The sequence below is a fragment of the Ixodes scapularis genome, unplaced genomic scaffold, assembly GCF_016920785.2.
Source record: "Ixodes scapularis isolate PalLabHiFi unplaced genomic scaffold, ASM1692078v2 PGA_scaffold7__128_contigs__length_106722199, whole genome shotgun sequence".
NCBI lineage: Eukaryota > Metazoa > Arthropoda > Arachnida > Ixodida > Ixodidae > Ixodes > Ixodes scapularis.
This window is the reverse complement of record NW_024609882.1, coordinates 88,563,512-88,588,751: the sequence shown is the minus strand read 5'-3', so window position 1 is coordinate 88,588,751 and position 25,240 is coordinate 88,563,512. Positions and strand designations below refer to the sequence as shown.

The window sequence follows — 25,240 nt, the reverse complement described above, 5'->3', positions numbered from 1 at the left end:
GTATGGTGTGCTCCAATTAGTTGCTACGCTTGGAGTATGAAACTCGGAGCGTCGAAGTAGAATTAGAGGAGCAGGGAATCCACGCACCCCTTCTTCTCACCCATCGTGACATCAAACTTCCAGGGCTTCAAGCAACCTCAGAGGCTGCTCCCGTCGCTCATGGCTGCCACGAGCGCCCGAGGTTTCTCGCAACCATCGGGGGTTGCCAGAGTGTCGGGCAACCTCAACCCCTGGCATTGCTCGCAACTCCCAGGGTTTGATTGCAGCGAGAAGTTGCTCACCGGTTGAGGAAGAAGGAGAAGACGGGCCTGGGCACGAGCAGCTGCGCCACCATGTTGTCAAAGACCGTGGGGGCTCCCATGACCGCAATGTTGCTGAAGCCCAGGCCCAAGATGCCGTCAAACTTGGCAGCCACAAACGTCAGGCCCGGCTCCGTCACGGCCTCCGCAAACGTCTGATTGTGGACCTGCGCGAGAGTCGCCCGGGGGGGCCCGCATTTCTTACCACGGGGTAACCTATATGCGCGACCTATTTTAGGCAATATTTTCGGAGTCGCGATATTTGCAAAATTGACGTCCTCTCAAAAATGAAGTTGTTTACGGTAGTCGGTGTCCAACCCCACGGTGTCGCATTGTACGTCGGTGACATCCCGCAACGTGGTCACATGGTCCGCAACACTTGACCGTGTCATGGCGATAATGTCGGATGACCTGGTGACATCGAGTGACTGCCGTTCGCTAAATTTAGTGGGAAAACCTGAAAGCCCTACCGTAAAATACCGGACAAGTGCCCAATCAAAGTTTGGAAATAATCGCGAAAAAATGGGGGATGGACGCTTTTTTTGGCCATTTACACATACCGTTCTTTGTGTTGCAACCACCCCTTCGAGAAGCATCTTTTTTTTAGCGGGAATCAGTTCGTCACCAACTGATTTTATTGGCACTGCTGCCATAATTGCGCGTTGCCGTTTCACGTACACCCCCATTTTTGTACTCTCGTCAGTGTGGACCGAGTCCTGTTGTCGAGAGTGCGACTGCTAAGCGCACCTGACAACACTGACATTCCTCTCGGCTCCCCACCGTTCGTACGAACGCTACAGTTGGAGAGCGATCGACGCTTGGAGAAATATGACTATCGCGGTTCATCTCAAAACGGATATTGAATAGCGCATTATTCCAAACTACTATTGGAAAATTGAAAGATTCGCACAAACGTAAAGATATCGCGAGAGGTGCACTCGGCCGTAAGCAGTCGCGAGTGAACCAGTCTTCAGCGTAGAATTGTGAATGAGTCTCAACTTAAAGAAGAAATATCGACTGCACCGAATTTGTTTCTATTTTACTGTACCATATCCTCCGGACTATACACCTTTCCAAAAAAATGCTCCTAGGCGTGCCTCCATGTTGCTGATGCTGATGCAGCTGGTGCGACTCTCGCACCCTCTATCAGTAGAAATTTTCTGCCACTCTGTTGGACTGTGAAGACCCGTTCAACGTGGCTCTCTACCTACATTTTTGCAGTTTTGCATCCAACGTTTTCTAGCCCTCCTTAAAAGTTGCCACTTGAATTTTTTTTTTTTTTTTTTATGTGTGCCGAGCACTCTTTTTGTGTTCTCTTCTATTGTGAGCAACAAGGCTGGTAAGTGCCTGCCATTCCAGCTGTTCTACTCAACATTCACGGGAAACGAAGGAGGTGAAGGGCGTCGAAAGGCCCTCGATGCAATCTTGTGAACATTGTTCTCCCCTCTCCCAGAGATAATCTGCGTAGAATCCTCAGTCATCTCCAAAAATAGTTGTCCAAGTTGGGGAGGGAAACGGGTCAGTCGCGTTCATTCCTTTGCCTTGGTGCGGTTGTGAAAAAAGGAAGCTCTCCCCAAAACGTGCCCCAAAACGAAGTCATCTTGGATTCCGTCCGATCATAAAGATGTGACTGTTGTCGACTGTGACTGTGTTATTTGAGATCTTTCTCAAATAAATTCTTTTTGGATAACGCTGCATCGTGTGGTACGTACAACGTACTGTTCAAATGTTAACACTCGCTAAATTGTATGTCCGTGTCCTGTCCATGGGCGCTCGTCCGGTCAAATGAGTATTAACGTATAATCTGCAGAATTCCCAAGTTTGGGAAATCTCACTAGTGGGCGCTTGAACGAACTGGGCACAGGTCTGCACTATTTTACGGTATGCACGAGGTGCGGATTATAGTCGGGAAAATACGGCGCTCACGCGTGTTCAAAACTTCCGGACAAGTTTGGAATTTTTAAATGCGGTAGCATTTCTTTCAACTGGTATCTCCCCCCATTTCGAAGTAACAGTAAGCTTTTGCTTACTGCTACGCTGCCAAATCGTGGCTCGCTTGTCTGCCGTCTCGACGCTCCTCCTCTATTTTGTTCGGCACAAGTTCGCCCAATAAACTTTAGTTTGAAACAGGATTTTTGCCACTTCTGCTTCTGTCATTCGTGACAATGTGGCAAGTGCGGCTATCGATTTTTTACCCTGAAATGCGCACTCTTTTTATGCAAAATATCAATTTGAAAAGTGTTCCACATAGTGGGGCATTTCCTCCTCATAAATACCCTAGTTTTTGGCAATAAGACCTCCTTTAAATAGAAAAATATCTAGCTGCATTCCTCATTAAATTTCAGTTCAGAAACATCCACAGCAAAGAGTAAATTTTGCAATTCATTGAAATGATAGATTTCTTAAAACGAAAGTTGCTGCAAAAAAGTGAACCTGAGGATAACCTATTTGAAGTTTCCACACCACTACATTTGATTTTACAGGTGGTGGTGGAAACTAAAAGGCACCAAGAGCATAGGTGATATGTTTCCTGCTTACACCTGATCTCCTACATGGCCTTGCTAAGCGAGTCCGAGCTTAAAACACTTTCTTCGAGTGTCATTTTGTTGTCGACATGTGGACATTGATTGTGAAACGAGTGAGGAATTGGGTATGCTTGCAATACACGAACCAGCGCCAGCAAATGGGGGCGGGGCAAGCATTGTCAAGAAACAAATATCAATTTTCTCGCACAAGTATTTCCAGTTCGAACCTTGTTTGGGGGGGCATAAATGGTTCGCAGGTGAGCGATCACCATATAAGTTGAAGTAACTCTACAAAAAGAAGAGTGTATTATAACTCACGTTAGTTGATCAAGTGAAGGGTACAAGACTAGTCAAAATGGTTGCCATGATATCAGCTCCACAGGCATACCAAAATGCAATCAGTATACAGCTCTGAAAAACAATCTTTAAAGTTATATTCTGCTAACTGAGCTAGTGTAAGTTATTATTTATAACCAGTTCACAACAGTCTTCACCAAAAAGAACTCGCAGACCACGAAGAAAAGGCGCCCTAAATGTGAAATATCAGACTTTCTAAAACCACTTTTGCTCCTGTTCTTTGTAAGAGGATCCCCACATCCCCCCTTAAACAGAAAGGGACCGTACGCTGTGCGACGAGAGAGAGGCAGCCTTGATGTTGCCAGTTTCAGCTTCTCTTATAGACTACATAGTCTAGAACAGTCTGCATAGGAACACGTTACAAGATTCTACTAGAGTGCTCTAGAACAGTTGTTCTCAACCACTAATGTTTTGGGCAGATCAATGGAAGTAAAGGAGGGCCCCATTAACCGGGAGGGAGGAGAGGGTAATGGGCAATTACAGTAACAAAAGTCTAAATGAAAAAAAAACTGTCAGCCTTTCCACTCTGGTAAAGAAGGAAGACCAGCAAAGCTGTACTATGGTGAGACGACCTCAAGGACGACTTCTTTGACGACCTCAAGGACGACGCTTAGAGGACATGTAGGACGACCTCAAGGACGACTTCTAGGACGACTTCTAGGACGACCTCAAGGATAACTTCCAGGATGACCTCGAGGACAACCTCGAGGAAAACATCAATGACGGCTTCAAGGACGACATCTAGGACGATGCCTAGCGAAATTCAGCCTTTCCACTCTCGTGAAAACCAGAGTGGAAAGGCTGGAAAGGCTGCCGCCACCTATGAGCGAGGCCGGTAAACCGGTTGTCTGGTTGCCGCCGTTGCTCACAGATGGCAGTAGCTGTCCAGAGTTTTGTGTTGACAGTTCTTTGCGGGGGACACGATCCTGGGGAAACTAGCCCTTAACAGCTCAGCTGTAAAAAAACTAAATCTATGCAAACCAACTTTGAGGCTCTGAAATGCAGAATAATCAACTCTTTTCCACCCAGAACACATGGTTGGATCTATAATTAGCTTTCTGGGTCAGCCAGCATCGATTAAAAAGAAAAATATTACCGCTTGGCTGATGGTTTAGGGATTTGGGGACCCCACAAGAAGGCTTTCAAGGACCACAAAGGGTCCCCCATTTTGAAACCACAGAAGATCCGCGAAAGATCAGATGAAGATCTAGGTTGGCCGGGTTTGAAGCCCATGCCTTTGCGTGGAGCCACGCGCAACGTCAAGTCGGCCATGCGCGAGGGGATGTTTCCGCATTCACGTACGTCGATGCCAGCCAGGGACACGGTATCAACGCTGAGGAAGCCAGTCATGCTGCCCGTGCCATAGCGCAGGGAGATGGCCGTCCCGTTCTTGCGGTAGCTCCTGGAGCGTGTCTGGTCATACTTCTTGTGGAGCACTGCAAGGGGGATCAGACATCGTGGGCAAACCTAAGCAACCGAAATAAACACATTTTACAAATACTTCATTTCCACGACAGTTTGTTATAGAAAGCTGCAGCATCTTCGAGGCAAAAACAACTTTTTTTCACACTTTTCAATCTATTAAGAATGGTATAATTTCTGTAATTTCTCTCATAGCTCCATAGCACAGGCGTTATACTGTACGTTTACCGAAATGACTGAGCATTATCGTTACCTTCTCTAAACTATGATATAGTTTTCCTCAGGGTGCGCAGCATTTGCCAGATGTACTTTTACCGAACTCTTTGAAGGATAAACTTAAAAACTTGAAACTTTGCATGTCCTCCTCTATCTCAACTATGAAGATGCCCCGCAAATTGCGTACGAGCGACACTAACGGTTAAAATAGTTTGCCTTCCTGAGGTCCTCCTTTATTTTCAGTGTTACGAGTAGTGTCTCTCAGCCCTCTCGGACCAAAACACTTCGATAATTTTAAGAAAAAAATGTTATGACTTTAAGGGTTACCAGTTTAGAAGCGTCTAGGTAGTATTATTTTGTCGAACCAATTTTGTAGCGAATCAGCTAATCAGTGAGTAACAAAATTATGCCGGAGTTCCCCTTTAATGGATAAATAAATGCATTCTTCCTTACTCCTGGTATACACGTTTGCAAGTTCGGTCTCAGGGCGCCGCCATCTTTCTCAGTGGGGTGCGCTCTTGGGCGCTGCTATAATCCGATTACGACGCCTTAGCAAAGCTTCGTAATCGGATTATGACTCGTCCAAGTGCACCCCAGCCAAGCAAGATGGCAGCGCCCTGAAGCCGGACTTGCAAACGTGTATGGTATGTTTCGATTCTGTGGCTTTCCCAAATTTAACCACCTGGTCTCTTTGAGCTGAAGGATTCAGGTCTGGTGAATGCTTCCTCGCTCGAGTGATTGGTGATCAGCCTACCAGACCCTGAACGTACAAGTGGAAGTAATATCAAGCTTCACTTCTAAAGGGCAGTCTTTTTGTGGGCTGTATTGGTCGCAAGTACTTTATGTCTGTTAGATATGCTTGTCTTTTTGACCTGCTTCAACCAGACGAATGCTCCACGCCACACCAGCCGTGTGGCGTGGAGCATGTCTGAAAAAGTATCCACTTTTTCAGACAACCTACAGAGCCGCCTTCCATAGTCATTGTTTGCTTCCAGTTCGTTGTTAACAATCTCACGCCCCATGAAAACATGCACCATGCCATTTCTAGCTATTTTCTTTTTTTTTTGTGTATCACCTTCAAAAGGTTTTCTGTGGTAGAGACAAGACAAACAAATCAACCTGTGGCACCTCACTTCTAGAATAACAAAAAGATTGAGGTACACCTAAGCACTTCTTATGACTTGCGAATGCAAAAGCATGCGAGCCGCTCGTCCACTTCCTTTTTTGTCTGCTGCATACTTTTTGTCGCCCGTCTGCGCATGTGCTTCCCTGGGCACGGTGACCTTGGACGCTCCGTGTTAATGACGCGCTGATCAGAGCCGTGTATTGGGAGAGTTTGGCCAACAGGCGGAGCAAAGGCCGCCGCCAGCGCCGAAAATTTTCCCCCGCGCTTAGAGCGTAAACTAAATTTGTGACACAGCGTCGACCAATCAGGAGACCGCGACGTCAGAATATTGCAAACGACATTCAAAGCGTGAAATAGAGGCGTTCAATCTCGGCCACTCTGCTCCAGCTAACAAATGTCGGCAGTGAAGACAAAGGTACAGGCGCGTGAACCTAGCTCAGCAAAACGCTTTCGTTTGTATGTGAACTCGTGCGTAGGAGCCACTTTCCAAAGCCACGCGCTCGTGCCCATGCCTTTCTCTGCACTGCTCATGTTGGCTTGTTAGAACAGCGTCCTGGAGACGCGGTGTCCCGCTCAGCTCGTGCGCTGGCTTTGGCAGTGCTTTCTTTCACCGTCTCAGCTGAGACGCTGTTTCTAGCAAGTTGGCCCTGGTTTGGAGCGCACGTTCGTTTATTCTACACTTGAATATTGGCGTGACGAAAACCTCGCACGCACAAAGTTTTCAGTCACTGAGAGTTACTCCTTTTAACTCTAGCGACGCTAAAACGGCTTGAATTAGTCGTGTCACAAATTTAGGGCTCACGACCACCGCTAGGGGCTGTTTCGCGGCCTGTGGTTGGCCCCGAGATGCTCGCCTATTCAAACCAATGCATGGCCAAACTCTCTCGATAAACGGCTCTGGCGCTGATGGACACGCAGCGCCGTGGGGTGAGCAGTCGTGAAAACTGACAAGCGCAGCGGCCAATAGGAGCCCCGTCGACGTGCGCCAGCCAATGGAACGGAAGGAAACTATCTGCCGTTTTCGCGCTTCTGACTGATGACGTCAGCTCGCTCCATGAGACAGTTAGTGCTTTCGCATTAAAAAATATAACATGCTCTTGTTCGAGCCTGCACGAATGAGAATGACTCAAGCACAAATCTGCAGCCTCTTTTAGTGCTTTAACCCTTTGAGTGCCATTTTGTTTTCCTGCATGCCAAACTGAAATCTTGGTCCAAGTAATACTGTGTCATTTATTTGTTTACAAAAGACAAACTATTCTATGAGCAAAAAGTGATTTGACTCCTGCATGCCTCCAACCTATGACATAAATATTGACATGACATCAATAAATAAATATTTCTCGTACAGATATTGTACTTTTTGGGGCCTGGTGTTATGCAGTGGCACCTCCACCTCGCACCACGAGGCTAGTCCTGTGGTGTCGTTTTCCCCGCTAAATTTAGCGGGAAACTAAATTGGTGTCAAGGTCCTGTGGCATCAGTTTCCTGCTAAATCTACTGGAGAAACTGAATTTGTTCATCAGTGACATGGCATGAAGTCATGTGACGTCATTTTTCCCGCTAAGCGGGAAAAGTGACGTCATGTGACCTCGACGGCAATTCAATTTCCTGCTAAATTTAGAGGGGCGGTTACGCTGATGCCGACGCGCCATTGCGAAACCTGGAAACGTTCACCTAAGAGCTGCGCTCTAAAAGCATTTCATGCCTTGAAAGACAAAATATGTGGTAATACCCACTTCAATCGGATAGACATATGAACAATTAGTAAATGAATTTCGTTGATGATTAACGGTTAGAGACTGCAAATTTAGAGGTCGAGCTGTGACAACGAACACATACAATCTCACGGTTTGACAAGCTTAGAGATGCTGTCGGATTTAACGTGGACTAATAAACGACAGTGACTCACGGCAGGCGATGTTGGTCCACTTGCACTGCTTAGAAGGCACCCAGAGGTTGGAGGAACCCGTGTCAAACACCACACGGAAGGGCTGCGGAGGGCTCCCGATGCTGATTGGTCCATAGTATTGGGCCTGGGGTAGCAAGAGCGCTATTAAGGAAAGAATCGCATCCATTTCAGCTGCCCATCCCCCGGATGTTCCAAGCTTTTTTTCGTCGCTACTTGCCAGGCTCTCACTGCCAATTTTCGCAATACTTTTTGGCTAAAGAGACAAAACAAACATGTCTTGTATCGCGTCGGTACAAACTTTAACTTTTAAGTTAAAGCTTAACTCTTTAGTTGTTAAATGTTTGTTGCTTTGGCAAAAACTTTTTTTGTTTCTTCCAGAAATCTACAATGAGAGAAACTGGTTAAAATAAAGGGGCAGGTACTACGTTTTCGCCCCGATTAATGCAGAGTTGGGGATTTATGGGTAACACCAAAGGCTCAACTTCTAACTTTTTAGTTTATTGCGCAAGTAATAAGTACCGTATTTACTCGCAGAATGAACACACTTTTTTTTCAAAACAATCGATGCAAATATGCATAATCAACGGACCCTTTATACCAAAAAATCGAGGTAACTTCTTATCTCTTTGCGTGCGACACAAAAACAAAACTGCAATAAGCAAAAAAAAAAACAAAGCTTGTCTTTATGTTTTTTTTTCTTGCTTCCGTGTTTTGTTTTTTTTCCGCGTTTCGCAAGTTGGTTTGTTTGCCCACGCCCATGCATTCGCAACCTGCTGCACCAGGATAAAAAAGTGCATTAATTTCGCGCGCGTAGGGAAAGGGGGGGGGCGGGTCAAGATTTTGACTTCCGAGTTGGGAATGCGTTTAATACGCGAGTGAAAAAAAAAAAAAAGTAGATTTTTTTAGAAGCCGACTTGGGGGGTGCGTTCATTACGCGAGTGCATTCATTGTGCGAGTAATTACGGTAATCAAATTATTATTTTGGTAATACAAGAAAGCCATTAATGCGGAAAATATCCGCAAAAGAAATAAAGAAAAAAAGACGGGTTTACTTACACGCCAGAAATGCTAGAGAGTAGTAAAGCTAAAAAAACATTCCCTTTAGAGGTTGGTACTTCTCTAGCTTGACTACTGCGGAAAAGAAACGTTTCTGTTCTCAGTCATTTGCTGAAGGACAATTTTTACCAGCTCGCGAGACAAAGCTATAGGATAATTCAGTTCCCAGAATTGCTGGCTGAAAGCCGCACTAACCACATAAACCGTAAAATCCCGATCAAGTGCCCACTCAAAATTTGGAGACAATCATGGAAAACTGGGGGATGGGCGCTGCTTAGGTCAACAATATGTAAAGACATGTTCTTTGTGTATTTTCTGAATGTTACAAAATTGAGCTGTGGGCGCCTATGGTAGAATGGGTGGATGCTCAATATTCTATGGTACTCAATAATCCGAGAAACAGGCTAGTATATAAAACAGCGGTCGACAAACGTTTGGCTGTTACGAACCCACTGACCCACTTGGAGGCCGTTTGGAGAGCCCCAATGCATTCGGCATCAGAGGTCGTTTGCAATGACATAGAGGGCTTTTTTTTCGAGAGCGGATTTTTGACTCGGTGCGGACCCAGACGAACGCTCTCAAGGACTCCCGAGGGTCTGCCGATCGGGTTTGAGGACCGCTTATAGAAAACATCCGATTATCAGCATTCATTACAATTTATTAGAAAAAAAAAAAAAAAGAACACGCGAAATCCAAAATGTTTTCTGCGGGACATCTATTTAACGTAAAATACCGAGCATGCGCCCCCCCCCCCCTTCCTGTAAGCGCCCTCTCCCATTTTATGAAAACTGTAATACTTTTGTGGACGCCATTTTGAATGTCATTCACGAACCGAGTAAGGGCCCTTCCTCTTTATTTTGTTTGGGTAATCTCTGAATTGGGAGGGGGCACTTGCTCGGTCGTTTACGGTAGTGTTAAAAGTCAATAGAAAGGAAGGCAGCGAGGTTGATGAGCAGGAAGGCAAATATTCTGGTTGGTGCGGTGACCTCTCAAAAAACCTCGTCAATCTTTAAATTTGAGCTTCATAATTAACCTTGGCTAATGTCAATATTGATTACTACGATCACGCTTAATTAAGAACATCGTAACAGATACCATACATTCCTGAAAACCATCGCAGATTAAATGGTGGGCACCTTAGTCATGTATCATATTTTCTGGACTAGTCCACAAAAACCAATTTTTGTTGAAAAAACATTTTTTGCTTACATAGTTTGCAACTGGTGCCTAGTCCACACGAAAATACTAACTCTCCTACACAACACACCTTGACAGATGCCTGCTTTCTTAACTCACAAAAAAGCTTGTATCATCATAAATCAGGTTAGCATCCTCTGTCGTTTACACCATCCGTCATGTGAACAGTACAGAAACAACAAACCCTTGTACAGTCTGCACCTGTATGTTCCGTGGTCTATAGTTCCGAAAATACAGCATATACTAAGGAGCGAATTACACCTTTTGCTACAGTTTTGTTGAGCAAGTCAAAAGGGATTTCTTGTAATGCATCAAACTGGCTGCAGATTAACTAGCCCACTTTTTCAATTAAAACTTTGTGCATAAACCATATAACAGAAAAGCTTGAAAGTGTGTTGTAAATCATCCAATCGTGTTGTTTCCATAAAGCTAGCCTTAATTTGTGTGTCTAGTTAGCCAGACACACAATAGTCAGCTAATTAATCTGCATTCGCTCGAGACGGCGTGTGTGCTCATACATGATTTGTTTTTGCAGTCTCGGGTTTTTTTATTATAGAGTAAATTCACCAGCCTGCCTGCACATTTTCACCCTCTGCATTTTAGCCAGTTTGGTCCATCGCGAGGAATATCTCGACTTGCTCAGCAGGACTATAAACCAGCTCTTTCTAAATCTTGGCACAAGTTGGCAGCCGAAACACCCTGACATAATAAAAGCAAAAATGTGACTTCTAGTTGTTTTTTGTTTTTTTTTCTTACACTTTTTGGATTAGACGGAGGCTTTTAGAAAGAGAGATAGGTCAGACATGTTGGGTACTTCAATAAATTAACATTATCTCACCCTTTTTAATTTGTGCTCGCCAAGGTTTCCATTTGCACATGACACACGAGAGCCCAACTACCCAGGAAACATTTTGCGGCTCAAAATTCGTTTTCTTTCCGCCCAAAAACCGCCGATCCAGAACTGGCCTGTTTGAGTCTCGCTCACTCTCTTCTCCGTTGTCACGCGACGTTGGTTCTCTATGGTTTAGACACAACCACCAAACCGTCCATGTCACCGATAAGTTTTAACAAAAGTTGAACCCTTCTCCAGCCCCCTTTTCTATACCTTTCGTAGTTAACCGCTCATGCTAGTGTTTGCACACATACGTTTGTGGAAAGGTTCTTCCTGCTTTGTGCTCTTTTTGTCTTTTTTCTGTTTGGGAAGGTGCCTAAAGCATACACAAACAGGATTTATATCAATAAATTTGAGCTGCGCTTGAGACTCCTGTTCTTTTTCTCCTACTTCGTCGTGCCTTTCTCCCTGGTCTCAGGATTTTAGTTCACCTTGCTCAACTGTTTGATTGCTCTAGTTCTTTGCTTAGTGCTTGCAAATTTCAAGCCATCAATCACCCTTGCCAATTTCTAAACAAATGGTTCGGTACATTTGTCTCATTCATTTGTTACATTGAGAGTATAAATTAATGACTGCATATCCTGCTGTTTTTTTCCATATAAGAACATGTTTTAATTCAGTTTTTAAAGCTGCAAAGGAACGAAATTCCTAAAAAGCAAAATAAAGTCCACACAAAAAAGGTTTATTCGAGGAACACTTTGAAGAAATTTATCCAGAGAGACACACTGCAACCATTCAGGTTCCAAGTCCAACTAAACGGAACACTCATAAAGTAACCTTATTTTGTGAACTTAGGAAGGAGTGAACAAGGAAGTACTTACATTGGCGAAATCTAAAAAGTAAATGAACAGCAATAAAGATATTAAGTCAGCTATATCAGCCCAACCACGAAGGAATATTTAATAACACTGCCTACAACACCAGAACACACAGTTCACAAGTAGGTATAATTTGAAAACATGCAGTCAATAACAATCAAAATTTGCCATAAGGAAGACCCATAGAAAAGTGGTACTTCCTATTTGTACACAAACTCTCGCATCATAAACTGAAGTATCCAGCCTTCAATTTCATTTCACATTCTCCATTCTTCGAGAGTTTCTTACAAATATTACATCGTGAAAGGAACAGGAGTTCTAGCCTGAACTTTCAAAATGGAAAATTGATAATACACGCATAGTTCCATGTCAATGATGCTTTTGTGCAAATGACTTTTGCTGGGTTTAAGAGGATTATTTTTACTCATCAATATCACTAAAGACCTAAGCCTAGTTAGCATCCATGCAGAGTAGATGCCGTTAAGTCAACCGACTCATTACATCCAGCCTTATGAACGGAATTAAAGCCTAAAAATTGTAGGTATGTCTGAACATTCAAGGCATTTGTGAATAGCGTTAACTATTCAATATGATATGCGGCACACTTTTACTGATCGAGTATTTGAGTTTTTCAGACATCTGAAGATCATGAATGATATCTTTTGAATTTTCCAATTGCTTGCATCAAGCTGCACCGCTTCGCACTAGCATGTATGTGTCAAGCTTAACTGCTTCACACCAAAAAGCTAGAAGAAACGTCTCACGTGTCTGAGCATCTTGGCTGGCACAGCGGTCTCAGAAGTTTCACTCCCTATTCTAAGTCGGCCTTTTTTGGTCGTAATCCTAATTCGACTCCTCATCTTAATGGAGAGTAGTAACAAGAAAGAAAATGACCAGCTATATTCAAATAAATATGATAGTCAGTGCTTAGCTTATCATGTTACAGTATGCTTGACCTAATTCATCGTATCAGAGCCTTTCTTTAATTTAATGCGAGTATGTAGAATGTTTCTCATAAAACTGCTCCTTTTCATAGGTACGCTTTTTAGAAAGGATTTCCAGCTGCAATTTATTAAAGCGTCCACGCTCAATACTCATTAAAGGTAAAATAGTCATACTAGGAAATATGCAAATTCAATTTGCCATCAAAATTTAATAGTCATATTCAATTCGCAATAAAAAAATTGGTATATGCACAATTCTATAAAACACTAGGATTTATTTTGTACTCCGACTTACCTCATTTTATTTTTTACCGAAAAAGCACGCACCTTGCGAGCGCCCGAAAAGTACAGAGCCCATGCGAGGCTCACAGAAAGTTTCTTCTTTCTGATCTTGTAAATAGTGTCAACTAAATCAAACTCAGCTTGGCTTAGTTCAATCAAGATGTATCAAACCTTTCCTTTACATTTGTATACTCCAGTTATTTCTACCGCTTGTTTGGCGGCGTGCAACACCTATATTCCGTTTTATGATAGCTTGGCAAATTGTGGAGGCTACGACCCCCTTGTCGGGAGCGCGGGGGTACTAATCGTGAAACAAAGTATGATATGTGCCAAGTTCTAAGCCTTATGCCCCAAAATACAAAAATAAACCACTCTATAAGGATGTGCATACTGACAATGAAGAGTCCCCGTACACAAAAAAGTGATTACTGTACGCCCAGTGTCATGGCAATTCTCAATAAAAGCTCCCTCAACCGAGTTCAGTCGCTCAAAGTGGTTGTTTTCCCGGCAACCCCGAACTGGGGTTTCTAAGCTTCAACCTTTACGTAAAAGAGAACCGATAAATGAATCCCGAGTGTCTATGCCGAGACTGTTAGCTTCTACCAACCATCTGGTGCTGTACTTCATTAAATGTTCCACTACGGAGCTTCGAACGAGTCTCCACCGGCATGCTTAGCGTTTCACTCTGCTCATGCGTCGGAAGTGGTCCCTAAGTGGGACAAAGTGGCGTCCCGAAAGCCAGAGTGTCGTGCTGTCGGACGTCGCGATCGTAAAAATTGGACGTGGAAGTTCAAAAAAAAAAAAAAAAGAAAGCGCGACGAAACGCGAGTGTCGTTGCCATTGTGGCGTCTTCACTCCCGGCCGTCGAAGCTTCCAAAGGCCGTCGAGCCGGAGGGCGACCCGCAGCGGAACGGGTGTTTGCCACATCTACCACAGCCGCTGCGACACCTCCGGGATCGTGGCCGACGATGATGCCACAGTTCTACGACGTCGTTGGGCGGGAATCGTGGGACTACTCTTTGGGATGGGGTAAAACACGCGGGCCAGAGACTCATTCCAGGCAGCATAGTTCTACTCTTAACTTCTAGTAGTTGCACATTCCAAATTGCATTCGAACCCCGAGGGGATGCACTCACATCCAGGTAATTGGACAGGGGCTCCGGAATGGGCAGGGTGCCGCCCACTTCGTTGTAGTACTTGGGCTGGGCCACCACCACCTCCGTGCCCACTTCCTCCAGGGCACGCCGCACAGACTTGAAGCGGTGCAGCGGGACACTGGCAAGACAGGAGTTCACAAAGGAGCAACGAAGGTTTGATGCATGGATGCGCATGCTTGATTACACCATAAAGGCTGCTCCACATGCACGCATTTGCTTAGTTTGTCTTTTACGACAAAAGAACACTAGAGAGCCTGTACTACAGAGAGTTTACGACCACTCGATAGGGGTGACGTGCTTTATGGGCCGCGTTCGCAATACCAACTGCGGGGAGAGGAAAAGTGTCCATTGTCCGGAAACCTGCAAAGCTCACACCCCTCATTAAACTCATGAGCCACCCTCACCAAACTTATGAACTCACCGAACTCGCACCCCTCACACCCCTCGTCGAACGCGTGAACTCACTCACTCGCTCGGAAGTAGTTCCCGCCCTCACTAGCGACACTGGCACTTGCGTTGCCTGCTGCTTTTGCTACCTTATATGGTCGCTGCCATCTTCCACCACTCTGGTGCCAGTCGTCGTGTCACCAAGTGACAAAATTATCTGCTTTTTCGTTTGTTTCACTCCAACTCCTTCCATGCGCTGGAGTTGGAGTGAGAAGAGTTGGAGAAAAGCGTGCTTTGTTGGAATACAAGGGTGCGTCATTGCGAGTCACACGAAGTATTCTGTACTGTGTGCACTGTTCATTTCTAGCATTTGCAACAACTCTGTGCAAGTATGAAGTGAGCGTCTGCAGCGTCGTTTATTCGGGTGTGAATTATTCTTCAGACATGCACCGCCGTGGGTGCGTATTTTATTTCTGCATAGGATATTGCGAACGTCTCCTTAATACTTGGAATGGGGAGCATGCTGATAAGGGTACCGCGAGGCGAGCGTTAACTCGACTTGCCCAGAAATGTACAGAGAATTCCCATGACCCGCCCCTCCTAGACGTCACCCTGCAAACCATTAAGGAAACATGACCCCCCAGGGGACCTCTTGCCTCGCCAAACTCATGAACTCGCTGAACTCAGCCTCAAGCTCCCGAGTTTTCAAGGATTACAAACTCCCTCACCCTCACCTCATGCCTGATCGGTAAGGGTGAGTGCACTGATTTCCCTACACACCCCCTACAGGGGGCCGGGGGGGTATACACACCCCCCTTGTTTTTTATGCAGGCTCCTCCTAAATTTGCAACGACTCGTCCATACACTAAAGCCCCCCCCCCCCCCCCCCCCCCCCCCCCCGCCCCCCCTCCCCCCCAAAAAAGTTAGACACTTTTTTTAAATTCAATTTCTGGGGAAACCCCTGGGTGAGTGAGGTGAGTACACTGATGAGTAAGTTTTGCCGAGATATGATTTCAGTGACACTGTTTTAGCTGTCACTGCCATGTATCCGAGCCAGGCACATAGCCAAGATTTTGTTTCGGGGGAGGGGGGGGGGGGAGGGGGAAAGGGGGGCCTGCCCATGACAAAATGCTGTATGAGGGAGAGGGGTCAGAGGAGGTCCCAGCAAAATGGAAGATTTCGGGGGGGGGGGGAGAGGGGGGGCCAGGCCCCATGAGCCCCCCCCCCCCCCCCCCCCCGGCTACGTTCCTGATCGGAGCGTTTGTGTTTGCGAATGCATTTCAGGGTATCTCTCCCCTACCCTGGTCCCACAAAAACCACACTCCATGTGCAGTTTGTGCTAGATTTATCAATCGTTGTATTAGCTATTTTTTTTTATTCTTAGAGTGCAGCTCTTAGGCGCGTATTTTCGGGTTGAGCGGCATCAGCATGACCGTGCATGTTGCATTATATGGGACATTTTCCCACTAAAGTTAGCAGGGGAATTTCCTCGCAAACTTTACCGGGTTAAGTTTCCCTGCTAAATTTAGCAGAAAAATTGACGTCGCGTGACCTCAACACCAATTCAGTTTCCCCGCTAAATTTGGCAGGGAAAATGACATCACGACTTTGTGTCTCGTCATCCATGAACAAATTCAGCAGCAGGAGGAGAAGAGGAGGGTAGGAGGACGAGAGGGTGTGGAGGAGAGGCCCCTCTTCGTCAAGAGCTACACAGATTTGTAAATGCATTTCATTACACTTTTTTTTTACTTTATTTGATTTCTTATTTAGTTATTAATCTTTATGTTGCAATTATTTTCACCCAATACTTGCACTTTCGCCGGCACTTCTGCACCGAAAAAACACGTGACTGCATTTAAAAAGTCGTTAACAATACTCGTTTTTTTTTGTTTTTGCTTTTTGTAGTTTAGTGAAAGAAAAGAAACAACCCGTTTTCAAAGCGGCTTTGACCAGAGAGAACTCCAGATATATTTTGACTTATTTATCGAGCCTAAAGGCTCTTCATAACTCCGGTGAGTTGTTTTCCTAATGTAGGCAAAAAGAGCCCTGCAGAGCCATAAGAACACAGAGAGCAGAGGGCTTAACAATCTGTGCACCGCGTGCTTATCCTGTCCGAAACCTCGCAATTTCGCTACACTTTCGTAAACTGCAGATTCGGTTCACCGAGAACGAACTTTGGGATGAGCCAGACGCACGGCAACAACGGCAACTGCAGCGGAGCTGGCGGAGCAGAGTTGGCGCTAAAGATAGAACGGAAAGTCCCTCGTCGGTGGGATCATCGCACCTCAGGCGCGGACGCCGGGGATGAGCGTGAGGCGGATTCAGCTCACCTGAGCAGGCAGTTGACGACCGACACGGCAGCCAGGAAGGCGACCGCCGACTTGTCCGTCTTGCCCATTTCGGCGACAGAATGAGGTCCCACTTGGGAAGATGCTTCTTCAGCTGTCTCGGCTAACTGTGAACTTGACCTCGATAGCTTTATCGGAAGCGGCCTGGTTTCGTTTCAAAACAAACTAACCCCCTTCGGGCCACTTCGGGCCCTTAGGCTCGAAGCACATTTTGGTAAGAGCTACGAAAAAACAAAACAGCATTTCGTTTTGGTTTTAAAGAAATTAGCGTTCTGATACGAGGTTATAAAGAAGGCGGGGAGTATTTATTTCTCGGTACAGTGTGTCTAAATATGGCCGACAGGGTTGAAGGCTCTGGCTACTATGGGCAAACTGAAACCAAAATTGTTTACAATTGTGAGTCGATTTTTTTTTTTCTTCTTGTGCAGTGTTTTCACGTTCTAAGGTTATTTTGTTTAGTGCTTCCTACGGTATTAAAGATTACTTTGTTCAATTAACTTCAAGAGCAGTTCATTAACCAAACGTTTCGTTACGCGGCTGTCTCGTGATGCGATCATTTTCATTCACCAATTTTCCCTAGCATTTTATAGCTAATCCGTATATTTATATACTCATTTATTTAAAATACTGTCGTTCCTTGCGTGTGCTTGCAGGGGAGGAACTGCAAACATGTCATAAGCATATAACGCAACAAGTTTTTGTTTGTTTTTGAGCGGAGGCAGTATTTTAATCTGACCTACCCGTACGCACACTACGCGAAGCGGCGTGTACGGTTAAAGGGGCCCTGCAATGACTTTTTTACTATTTTTAAATTTGCACCGAGCCTGATCGCACTGAACGTAGTAACTTAGTGAAACTTTTCTTTTCTCGAAATTCCCTTTATTTTAAAAGTTATAGGGGAATTAAAATTACAAAAACAAGCAAAAAATAACCTCCCTCATGACGTCCTCGGTTGCTTGAGCGAGTTCGTTTCACGCGCACTGGCACCGTTCGAGTTCTCTCCCAGAATGCATCGCACTCACAGAGTGTTGCACGGAAAACTGGACTCAAACCAACGAGGTAGAGGTTGACTCAAACGTACAATGCCCGTCAGCTCGTGGCTCCGGCAATGCAAAGGCGGCCGGCAAAAAGTGCGTGTGGTTCCCGCGTGGCGGCGCCAGCTAGGCGTACATGTTGTGTTGTGCGGTGAAGCCCATGGGCCTTCCCGAAGGGAGCAGAAGATTCGCCGGACGTGCTCGGCGGCCAAATGGCCAAATATCGGCGTGGACGGCGGCAACTCGGTGAGAACCCCATGAGCCGCTGTGATTGGACTCGAACCCCGGATGAGGAGCAGTATCTTGGTTACAACGCAATCTTAACCTGAGTTGTGCATAAGTAGGAAAAGCGCTGCGGTATTAATAATTTCGGCCAGCAGGGTTTGCAAGCTCGAACGTCAGAAAAGAGCAAAATTAAGGTCAGGCAAGGCAGTGAAACGTCGGTCGAGAGTTCGGCTTTCTATATTACGCAGTCGCGCTGGTCAAAGGCTTTCCATATAATAATATTGCATCGTGTCTAAATTTTCAGCATGTTGAATTATCTAGATGAAAAAAAAAAAAGAAAAAAAGTTACGTCGTGAGCAGTGATAGGCAAGAATCTAACTGTGTCTAAATAAGGGACAGCAGTTCTGCTGAAAGAAGTTTTGCAACAACATTTTGTCTCCTTTTTTTTAATAATTGATGCGTTTCAACGCATTAAAACAAACCCTAGCAACACAAAACATTGCTGCAGTGTTGTGCTATGTTACTGGTGGAACGTGATCGAGTCACGTTGCAGTGACGAGTGCTGGAAATCCGACCAAATTTAAGGGAAAACCGACTTGTAGCAGGTGCTGGATTTATTAGCGGGAGTAAAGGCACCCAGTAAACTCATTGGAAACAAATATAACCTTTATACATATATCATCTAATTTGCGCAGAAAGACCAACTCGGACACAAAATCACTAAATGCCAAGGCCAAATAAAATAAATATGAACAGAGTTCCGCTTGACTAGAGGTAGAAAAAGAAAAAGAAAAAAAAAACACTGCTCTAATCTACCTTTGCGTGCACTCTACCTCACCTTCTGAAACTTCCGAGATAGAGGCTTTCGTGCAAACATCTTAAATCTATCGTTCCTGTCTGTGTGACAGAAGGCATAGTTAACAAGGAGCGGTCTAAAGAACTTTGTGCAGACAAGATGGATCAGTTCACGGCGATGAGCCTTGTTGTTCGTTGGGCAGAGCAGCAAAGGAGAGTCGTACACTGCTGGCAGTGCAAACTTCACAAGAGTTTCGAGGGGCTGCCAATTCCTGAGGTTGTACGACAACACATCCGCTGCAAATGTCCTGAGGACATTGAGAAGGTGGGCGAGTTCATCTGAGGGATACAAAAGGCCTCCCCGGTCCAGGTGGTTTGTGATCCCTTGCAAGGCACTGTTTGTCTTCGGCTTTGTAAGAAGAGGTATGCAGAAGAAGCATGAAAAGTGTTCTTGTACAACACGGGCAATGTAGCCCCCAACGTGCGCTGTCGCCGACAGCTCGAGGCTTGGCAGGTATTGTACATTGGGATCTGACAGCTTTTCTAAGATTTCCGCTGCACTCTGTGGAAGTTGGAATGGCGTGGCAGCTGACACTGTTGGTGGTATGCACCGAATTGCTGAAGTCATACCCGATGAGGTCGAGGCAGCATGTGACACATTGCTCTGCTGGGAAGCTGTGATGAGACCAGTTTTCAGGATCTTTTCAATTCCTGAGATTGCAGCCCGAACGCTAAGCTGGTCATTGCACCCTTGAGATCGTCTCAATGAGCCAAACAGGGACTCAATGGCGTCGCTGCTGAACTTCCTGGTCAGTACAAATCCAAACTCTTCCTTGGTGAGAAGGTGTTGTACACATGCAACTGTCGAGTATGTTGTCAAGAGAAGGGCTTCGTAGGTTTCTGTCGTCAGGAACTGATGGGCTTGCCGTGCTCTTGATCTGCTCGAGATAGGCTGGGAATGAAAACTCGAGCCATTCCAGACGAGGGTCGTCTGGGTGATCATACTGGCGCACATCTGGGTAGCGTTGGTGTATGTGTTGTGTGCAGTTACTTGTATCATGCAAAATGAACCAGCGGTACACAGAGTCCATGAAGAAGATGGTTGGTCCTGCATCTGCATACAGTAGGTCACTCGTATGGCCAGCTTGTTCCTGGAGGTGCTTGAGCACAGCGGTCACTTCAGGGGAGAAGAGCTGGACTGCTCTCTTGGCATTCATTTTCTCTATGTTGCTAGGGAAAAGATGTTTGCGACTCAGGAACCTGACTGGCTTGACAGCCGCCTCTCTCTGGAGTTCGTACAACTTCTTGAGGTAGAAGGACTTGATCTCATTGTCCTTTCCAAAGTTGCGTTCCAGGAATTGGGACCGTATATTCTTCAAGATGTGAACATAGTCAAAGCTAAGGAACAGAATCCTCTCCGGGTCATTTGGGTGCAGGATATGATGTGTAAGGAGTCCCCCACAAAGCTGCTTCATTGCATTGACATTCACTCGGTGATTGTCAGTTACAATCCGGAGTACTTTGAGGCCAACGTCTTCCACCTTGCCCAAGACATGAAGCAGAAGCTTGGCCAGTTCGGTTCCTGTTAACCCTTTGGTAAAAAAGTAGGCAACAGGGATCCGGTATGGAATGCTGAGCTGAGAAAGCACAGCAGCGAATTTGCCAGGATGGGCTGCTTGGTCTTTTCAGTCAATGGTCCCAGGTCCACTTGGCCCACAAAGACATCTTGCTGCTTGTTGTACTGCAAGCTCTGTTTGATCTGCATTTCATCAATAATGAGAGAGCATGTCCTTGATTGTGTGTTTGCCAGGTTGTGCAGTTCTGTTTGAAGCCGAGCCTTCGCCAAGTCGCTGAAGCCAGTTTGACCTGAGGCAGCTCCAATGTAGCTTTGCAGTGTTCCTGCTGGGAAGATTAAAAAGCTCTTCAGACCTTATGTGTTCATAGGCCTTCGTAGAAATGTGTCTCAGCAAAATGCAGTGACGGATGGTATGTTCTGTCCACCTTAGGCTTTTCTTGTGGTAGTTCTTTACTTGGTCGACTAGAAACATAGCCGATATGTTCTTTTCCTTTGCTTGTTCACGGATGTTAAGAAAATTTGTGACATCATCTTCTTCCCTCAGGTTTTGCAACTTTTCCAAGTCTTTTTTGTATCTGTCAACAGTGTTCTTGAGTCTCTCCACTTGGTTTCGCAGGGTGGTGACTCGTCGGGTCCATTTACGTTTCTCTACGGTTATTTGTGCTGACATTTTTCGAACGTTTGCCTGTGTTCCTTGATGGGTGAACAGCACTGGCTGTTGGCATGGCCTGCTGTCTGACACTTCTGATGCCTGCCTGTTTTGAGGCTCCAAGGTGCTCGCTGGAGATGTCCAGATGATTTGGATTCGTTCAGCACCTTCATTGCACAGAAAGGAGGTCGGTGGAGTGTCCAGTGTAGAGCTTGATGTCGCATCAGTCACTTGCGAACTGCCTGTGTCCAGGCATTGCCTCTTCTTGGGAACTTCTGATGAATTTGGAGTGCTGCACTTCCTTCTGATAGCGTCCTTCATCTTAGTGATATTTGAAGGCGGCATGCTCCAAAAGATGCTTGGGATAGCGCCCTCCTTCAGCTTCCGGCGTTTGCCCTCAACATAGTCGGATGGCACAAAGTGCCGACTGCAAACCATGGAGTAGGTTGATGGCAGCCAGTCATCTCTCTTGATTGCTTGTAGCCAGCTCGCTCGTTCATCCGGGTCTGATGGTATTTCGTGGAGTGCAAAGTTCCTTTCTTGACCTGGCTTCCGTCTGCTTGAACCACAATGTGGTATGCAGCAGGTCATGCCTGAAATAGGACGTCATGATTAGGGCCAAACCATCCTTTTCTCTTCCTTATTTGAATATAATAGTGATCACTCGTGTATCTGCAATTAAATGCTTTGTCATCTTCTGTGTGTAACATTCTTTACATATGTGAACTTCGACTGATAAACTGAGCGCATTGTCGTAAAAGGAGTATGTTCAGTGTTTATTTGTAACATATTTGGGGTTCTGCGTATTGGATTTCATTTCTGAGCAAAATGCATGCAGAGTTTTTCGGAGTTTTAGTTTGTGGTACATGAAATTCAGAGTGGCTTTCCTAGCCGAAGTGAATGAAAGGTAGAAAGCAGCAGTTTCCAAATTTAGTAAAGGAGTTTTTTCATGTGTGAAACATATTCGACTGTGGTTGTAGGGAGGCTAGCTTATTTTTATTACAAAAGACTAAACAGCAATTTTGTGACACCTACAATTGGAAATTGACACTAAAAATGAAGTGAATCGTAAGCTGGCTCGCGGAACCACGGTGATATAAAGGCCTGTTGGGTTTATTAAAGCTGGCAGACCCAAAAAATTTCGAGTTTTTACGAGAAATCTAAATTGACAAAATTTATAAATAACAAAATTTTTTATCGGCAAGTGTTTTCTGGTTTTTATTGGCTTTATTCAAAAACGCAGAACCTATTACAGGTTTAAAGGGACACTGACAGTGTATTTATGCTTGTCAAGGTTTTTATTTGTACATTACATATGAGAGCCCAACTACCCGGAAAACGATTCGCTGCTCAAAATTTGTTTTCTTTCCGATCGAGAACTGGCCGGTTTGAGTCGCGCTTTTACTCTCTTCTCTGTGGCCATGTGCCGTTTTTTATAGTTTAGACACAACCACCAAAGATCAGAGTCGCACGTCATCGAAGGCAGGCACACAATATTAGAAAGGGAAAAGACATATGATGCCCATTATTTGTGGCTTCTAAAAAGTTGCAAATACGTTGTTTTTGGGGGGGGGGGGGGGGGGGGGGGGGGGAAGAAGTATCACAGCCACCTCTCTCCTCTTTCTATATTTCTTCTTCCTCTTCAGTCCATTAAAACTTGTTGGCCTAGTTGGTTCATGGTGCAGTCTAGTAGTGTTTGCGCGACAGAAGGAAGTAGAGGGGCTTGTCCGTGTCTACTCACTTATTGTCCCTTGTGTTGCACAAAAACTTCTAGACTCCCCAGTCCAGTTTCGGTTTCGGTTTCAACAGTTGCGTTTTTTTTTTGTTTTTTTTAACTTTATTAAAAATATACGTGACGCTGTAGCAACATATTGATTCGGTAGTCTTCTGATACCATAATAAATCGCCTGGCAAAAAATAAAAAAAAATATTTTGGGGGGTGTCAGTGTTCTTTTGTTTTAGAATGGTTTATTTAACACCACTTGCGAAGTACACAAATGTTTGTGAATAAATGCTTCGAAACTCAAGCTGGATTTTCTCGGTTGATTTTTCAGAATGGTAACGTGTTAGCTACTGGCGACCACTTCCTTAAACTATCTCCCAGGAGTTTGTTTTTCGGCACGTATAGGTGTTTGTAGTCATATATATTAGCAAGTATGCTAGCGCTAAATGACGCTGATTTATTTCAACATGATGACTTGCCTATGGAGATACTATGTAAATGATGCCTAGCACATACCAGTGCTGATATATGCACTATTTTCGCTCCAAACAGGCTTCTAAAAATACGAAATGTCACCACATCTGTAATAAAGCTAGATCAATCCTCATACTGATATGTGGTCTACGTGTCAGATGAGACCTAAATAAATCGCAAAAAATTCGTATTTGCGAGCTACAACACTGTAATTTATCACGCAAGTTCGGCTAGGTGGTGAATTTAGTTACCTAAAATATCAAGAAAAATACTTCCCTCAGTCAAAAGTTACAAGGGAAAATCAATAAATTCCCACGTATCTCGATCTAAAAAAAAAAAAAAGAAATCGTGGTTGTAGGCCATTGGGGGTGCTTGATTTAACAAAAGCGTGGACGGGACAGCCTTGATATCGTCCCCCGTTTTTGTCAACCAAACGTCCCAGTGGCCCACAAGATTGTGGCTTCACCTTATGTCGGCCCATAGAACTTTGCTTGTTTTTACTTGCAACTTTTGAGTGGGTCAAGTCTTTCCTTTTTTTTTTGTATTTTCAGAAATAAAATCCACTACCTAGCCGAACTTGTGCGGGCAATTACACTGTCGTAGCTTGCAAATCCGATTTTTTAAAGATTTATCTAGGTCTCGTCTGACATCCGGACCACGTACGCTGTATAAATTTCGGTAATGTACGACGCGCAAGAAAATGATTAATTTTTTTATGTGCTACTGGCAGCTGATGAAAGCAGGCGAGACATAGACATGAAACCGATATAAGACATGAGATGTTTTGACGAGGGGAGAGAATGGCAGATATTATATTTTCTCAAGAACCGAGCTGGTATGTGCAATTTTAAAATGAGAGTTGAACCACCAAAATATAGAAATTCCGCAGTTTTCTTATACAGGCGTGCTATAAAATTATTTGAGACATACGCTACTTCTCTGGAAAATTGTTTGATGGAACATTAGGACGTTTTCACGTCCAGAATGCTGTTTTGGGGTCGCGCATGCAGTTGCGCCGCTATTTACCGGGCTTGTGAGAGCACTAAATAGTAGCTTCGCGGTGATTATTTGCGTTCATGTTCATTATATTATTTAGATTTATTCTGTCACTCACCTGCTAACAGTCGTTGCACGCTGTTTCCGTGCGCGCCCGAGAAAGCGCCGAAATTCCGTTTTAGCAGACGAAGCGTTCGGCGGTTGCGCCGCACCAGCGCCTCCTGGCTACACTTACCTTGGTTTAGCACAGAAGTCGTTTGGTGGCGCCACTTACCCCTACACGGCACGTGTACCGCTTTGAAAGCGGAGCTGACAGGCATAGTACACTGCTCAAACGAACTCGCCAAATGCACCGAGTGCAGAAGACTGATGCTGCCGCCATCTATGTTGTAGAAAAGGTACCGACTTCAAACCGAAACTAGCGCCTTTCTGTTCCGAGCATAGAGTTATTATAATGTACGCTAGAGGTTCAACTGGCGCTAGTGTCTATGCGACTTCCGGGAGGCAAATTGAAGCAGACAGCAACCAGTCCACTTTTGCGGTGCTCCTGTGCATTCCTATGGGAAAACGCGCGTGAAATTTGCCTCTTCGCCGGAAAATAACACGAATGGCTTTTATTATTTCGGTTGTACCGGATAGTATGTACACTTATTAATATTGTAAAAGTGTAATTGCTTTAATTACAGCATTTTTCTTTACCACTGAACGATGTTAAGCTTCGCTATATTTCAGGCCCAAACCTATGTTCCATGGCAGGTATGTAAAAACAAGCGACGATTCTAAGCAAACTAACGATCGAAAAGAATGTAGAGTGTGTTCAAGGTTCGCTAGCA

The 25,240-nt window shown here is 45.0% G+C and overlaps 1 protein-coding gene and 1 pseudogene across 1 annotated transcript in view; both read right to left on the bottom strand.

Moving 5' to 3' along the window:
* The window catches only part of LOC8043965 (lysosomal aspartic protease), a 45,506-nt gene extending 27,787 nt beyond the window's left edge, over window positions 1-17,719 (bottom strand). The window contains exons 1-5 of the mRNA XM_002416473.5: window positions 16,918-17,719; window positions 14,180-14,318; window positions 7,855-7,978; window positions 4,484-4,617; window positions 282-466 (exon numbers count right to left, since the gene is read on the bottom strand). Of these exons, the coding sequence (XP_002416518.3) occupies window positions 282-466; window positions 4,484-4,617; window positions 7,855-7,978; window positions 14,180-14,318; window positions 16,918-16,985 (650 nt within the window). The 5' untranslated portion in view covers window positions 16,986-17,719. The remainder of the gene's footprint in view (window positions 1-281; window positions 467-4,483; window positions 4,618-7,854; window positions 7,979-14,179; window positions 14,319-16,917) is intronic.
* A 1,304-nt stretch (window positions 17,720-19,023) lies between these two features.
* On the bottom strand, window positions 19,024-21,235 carry LOC120840455 (annotated as a pseudogene).
* Window positions 21,236-25,240: the final 4,005 nt, after the last annotated feature.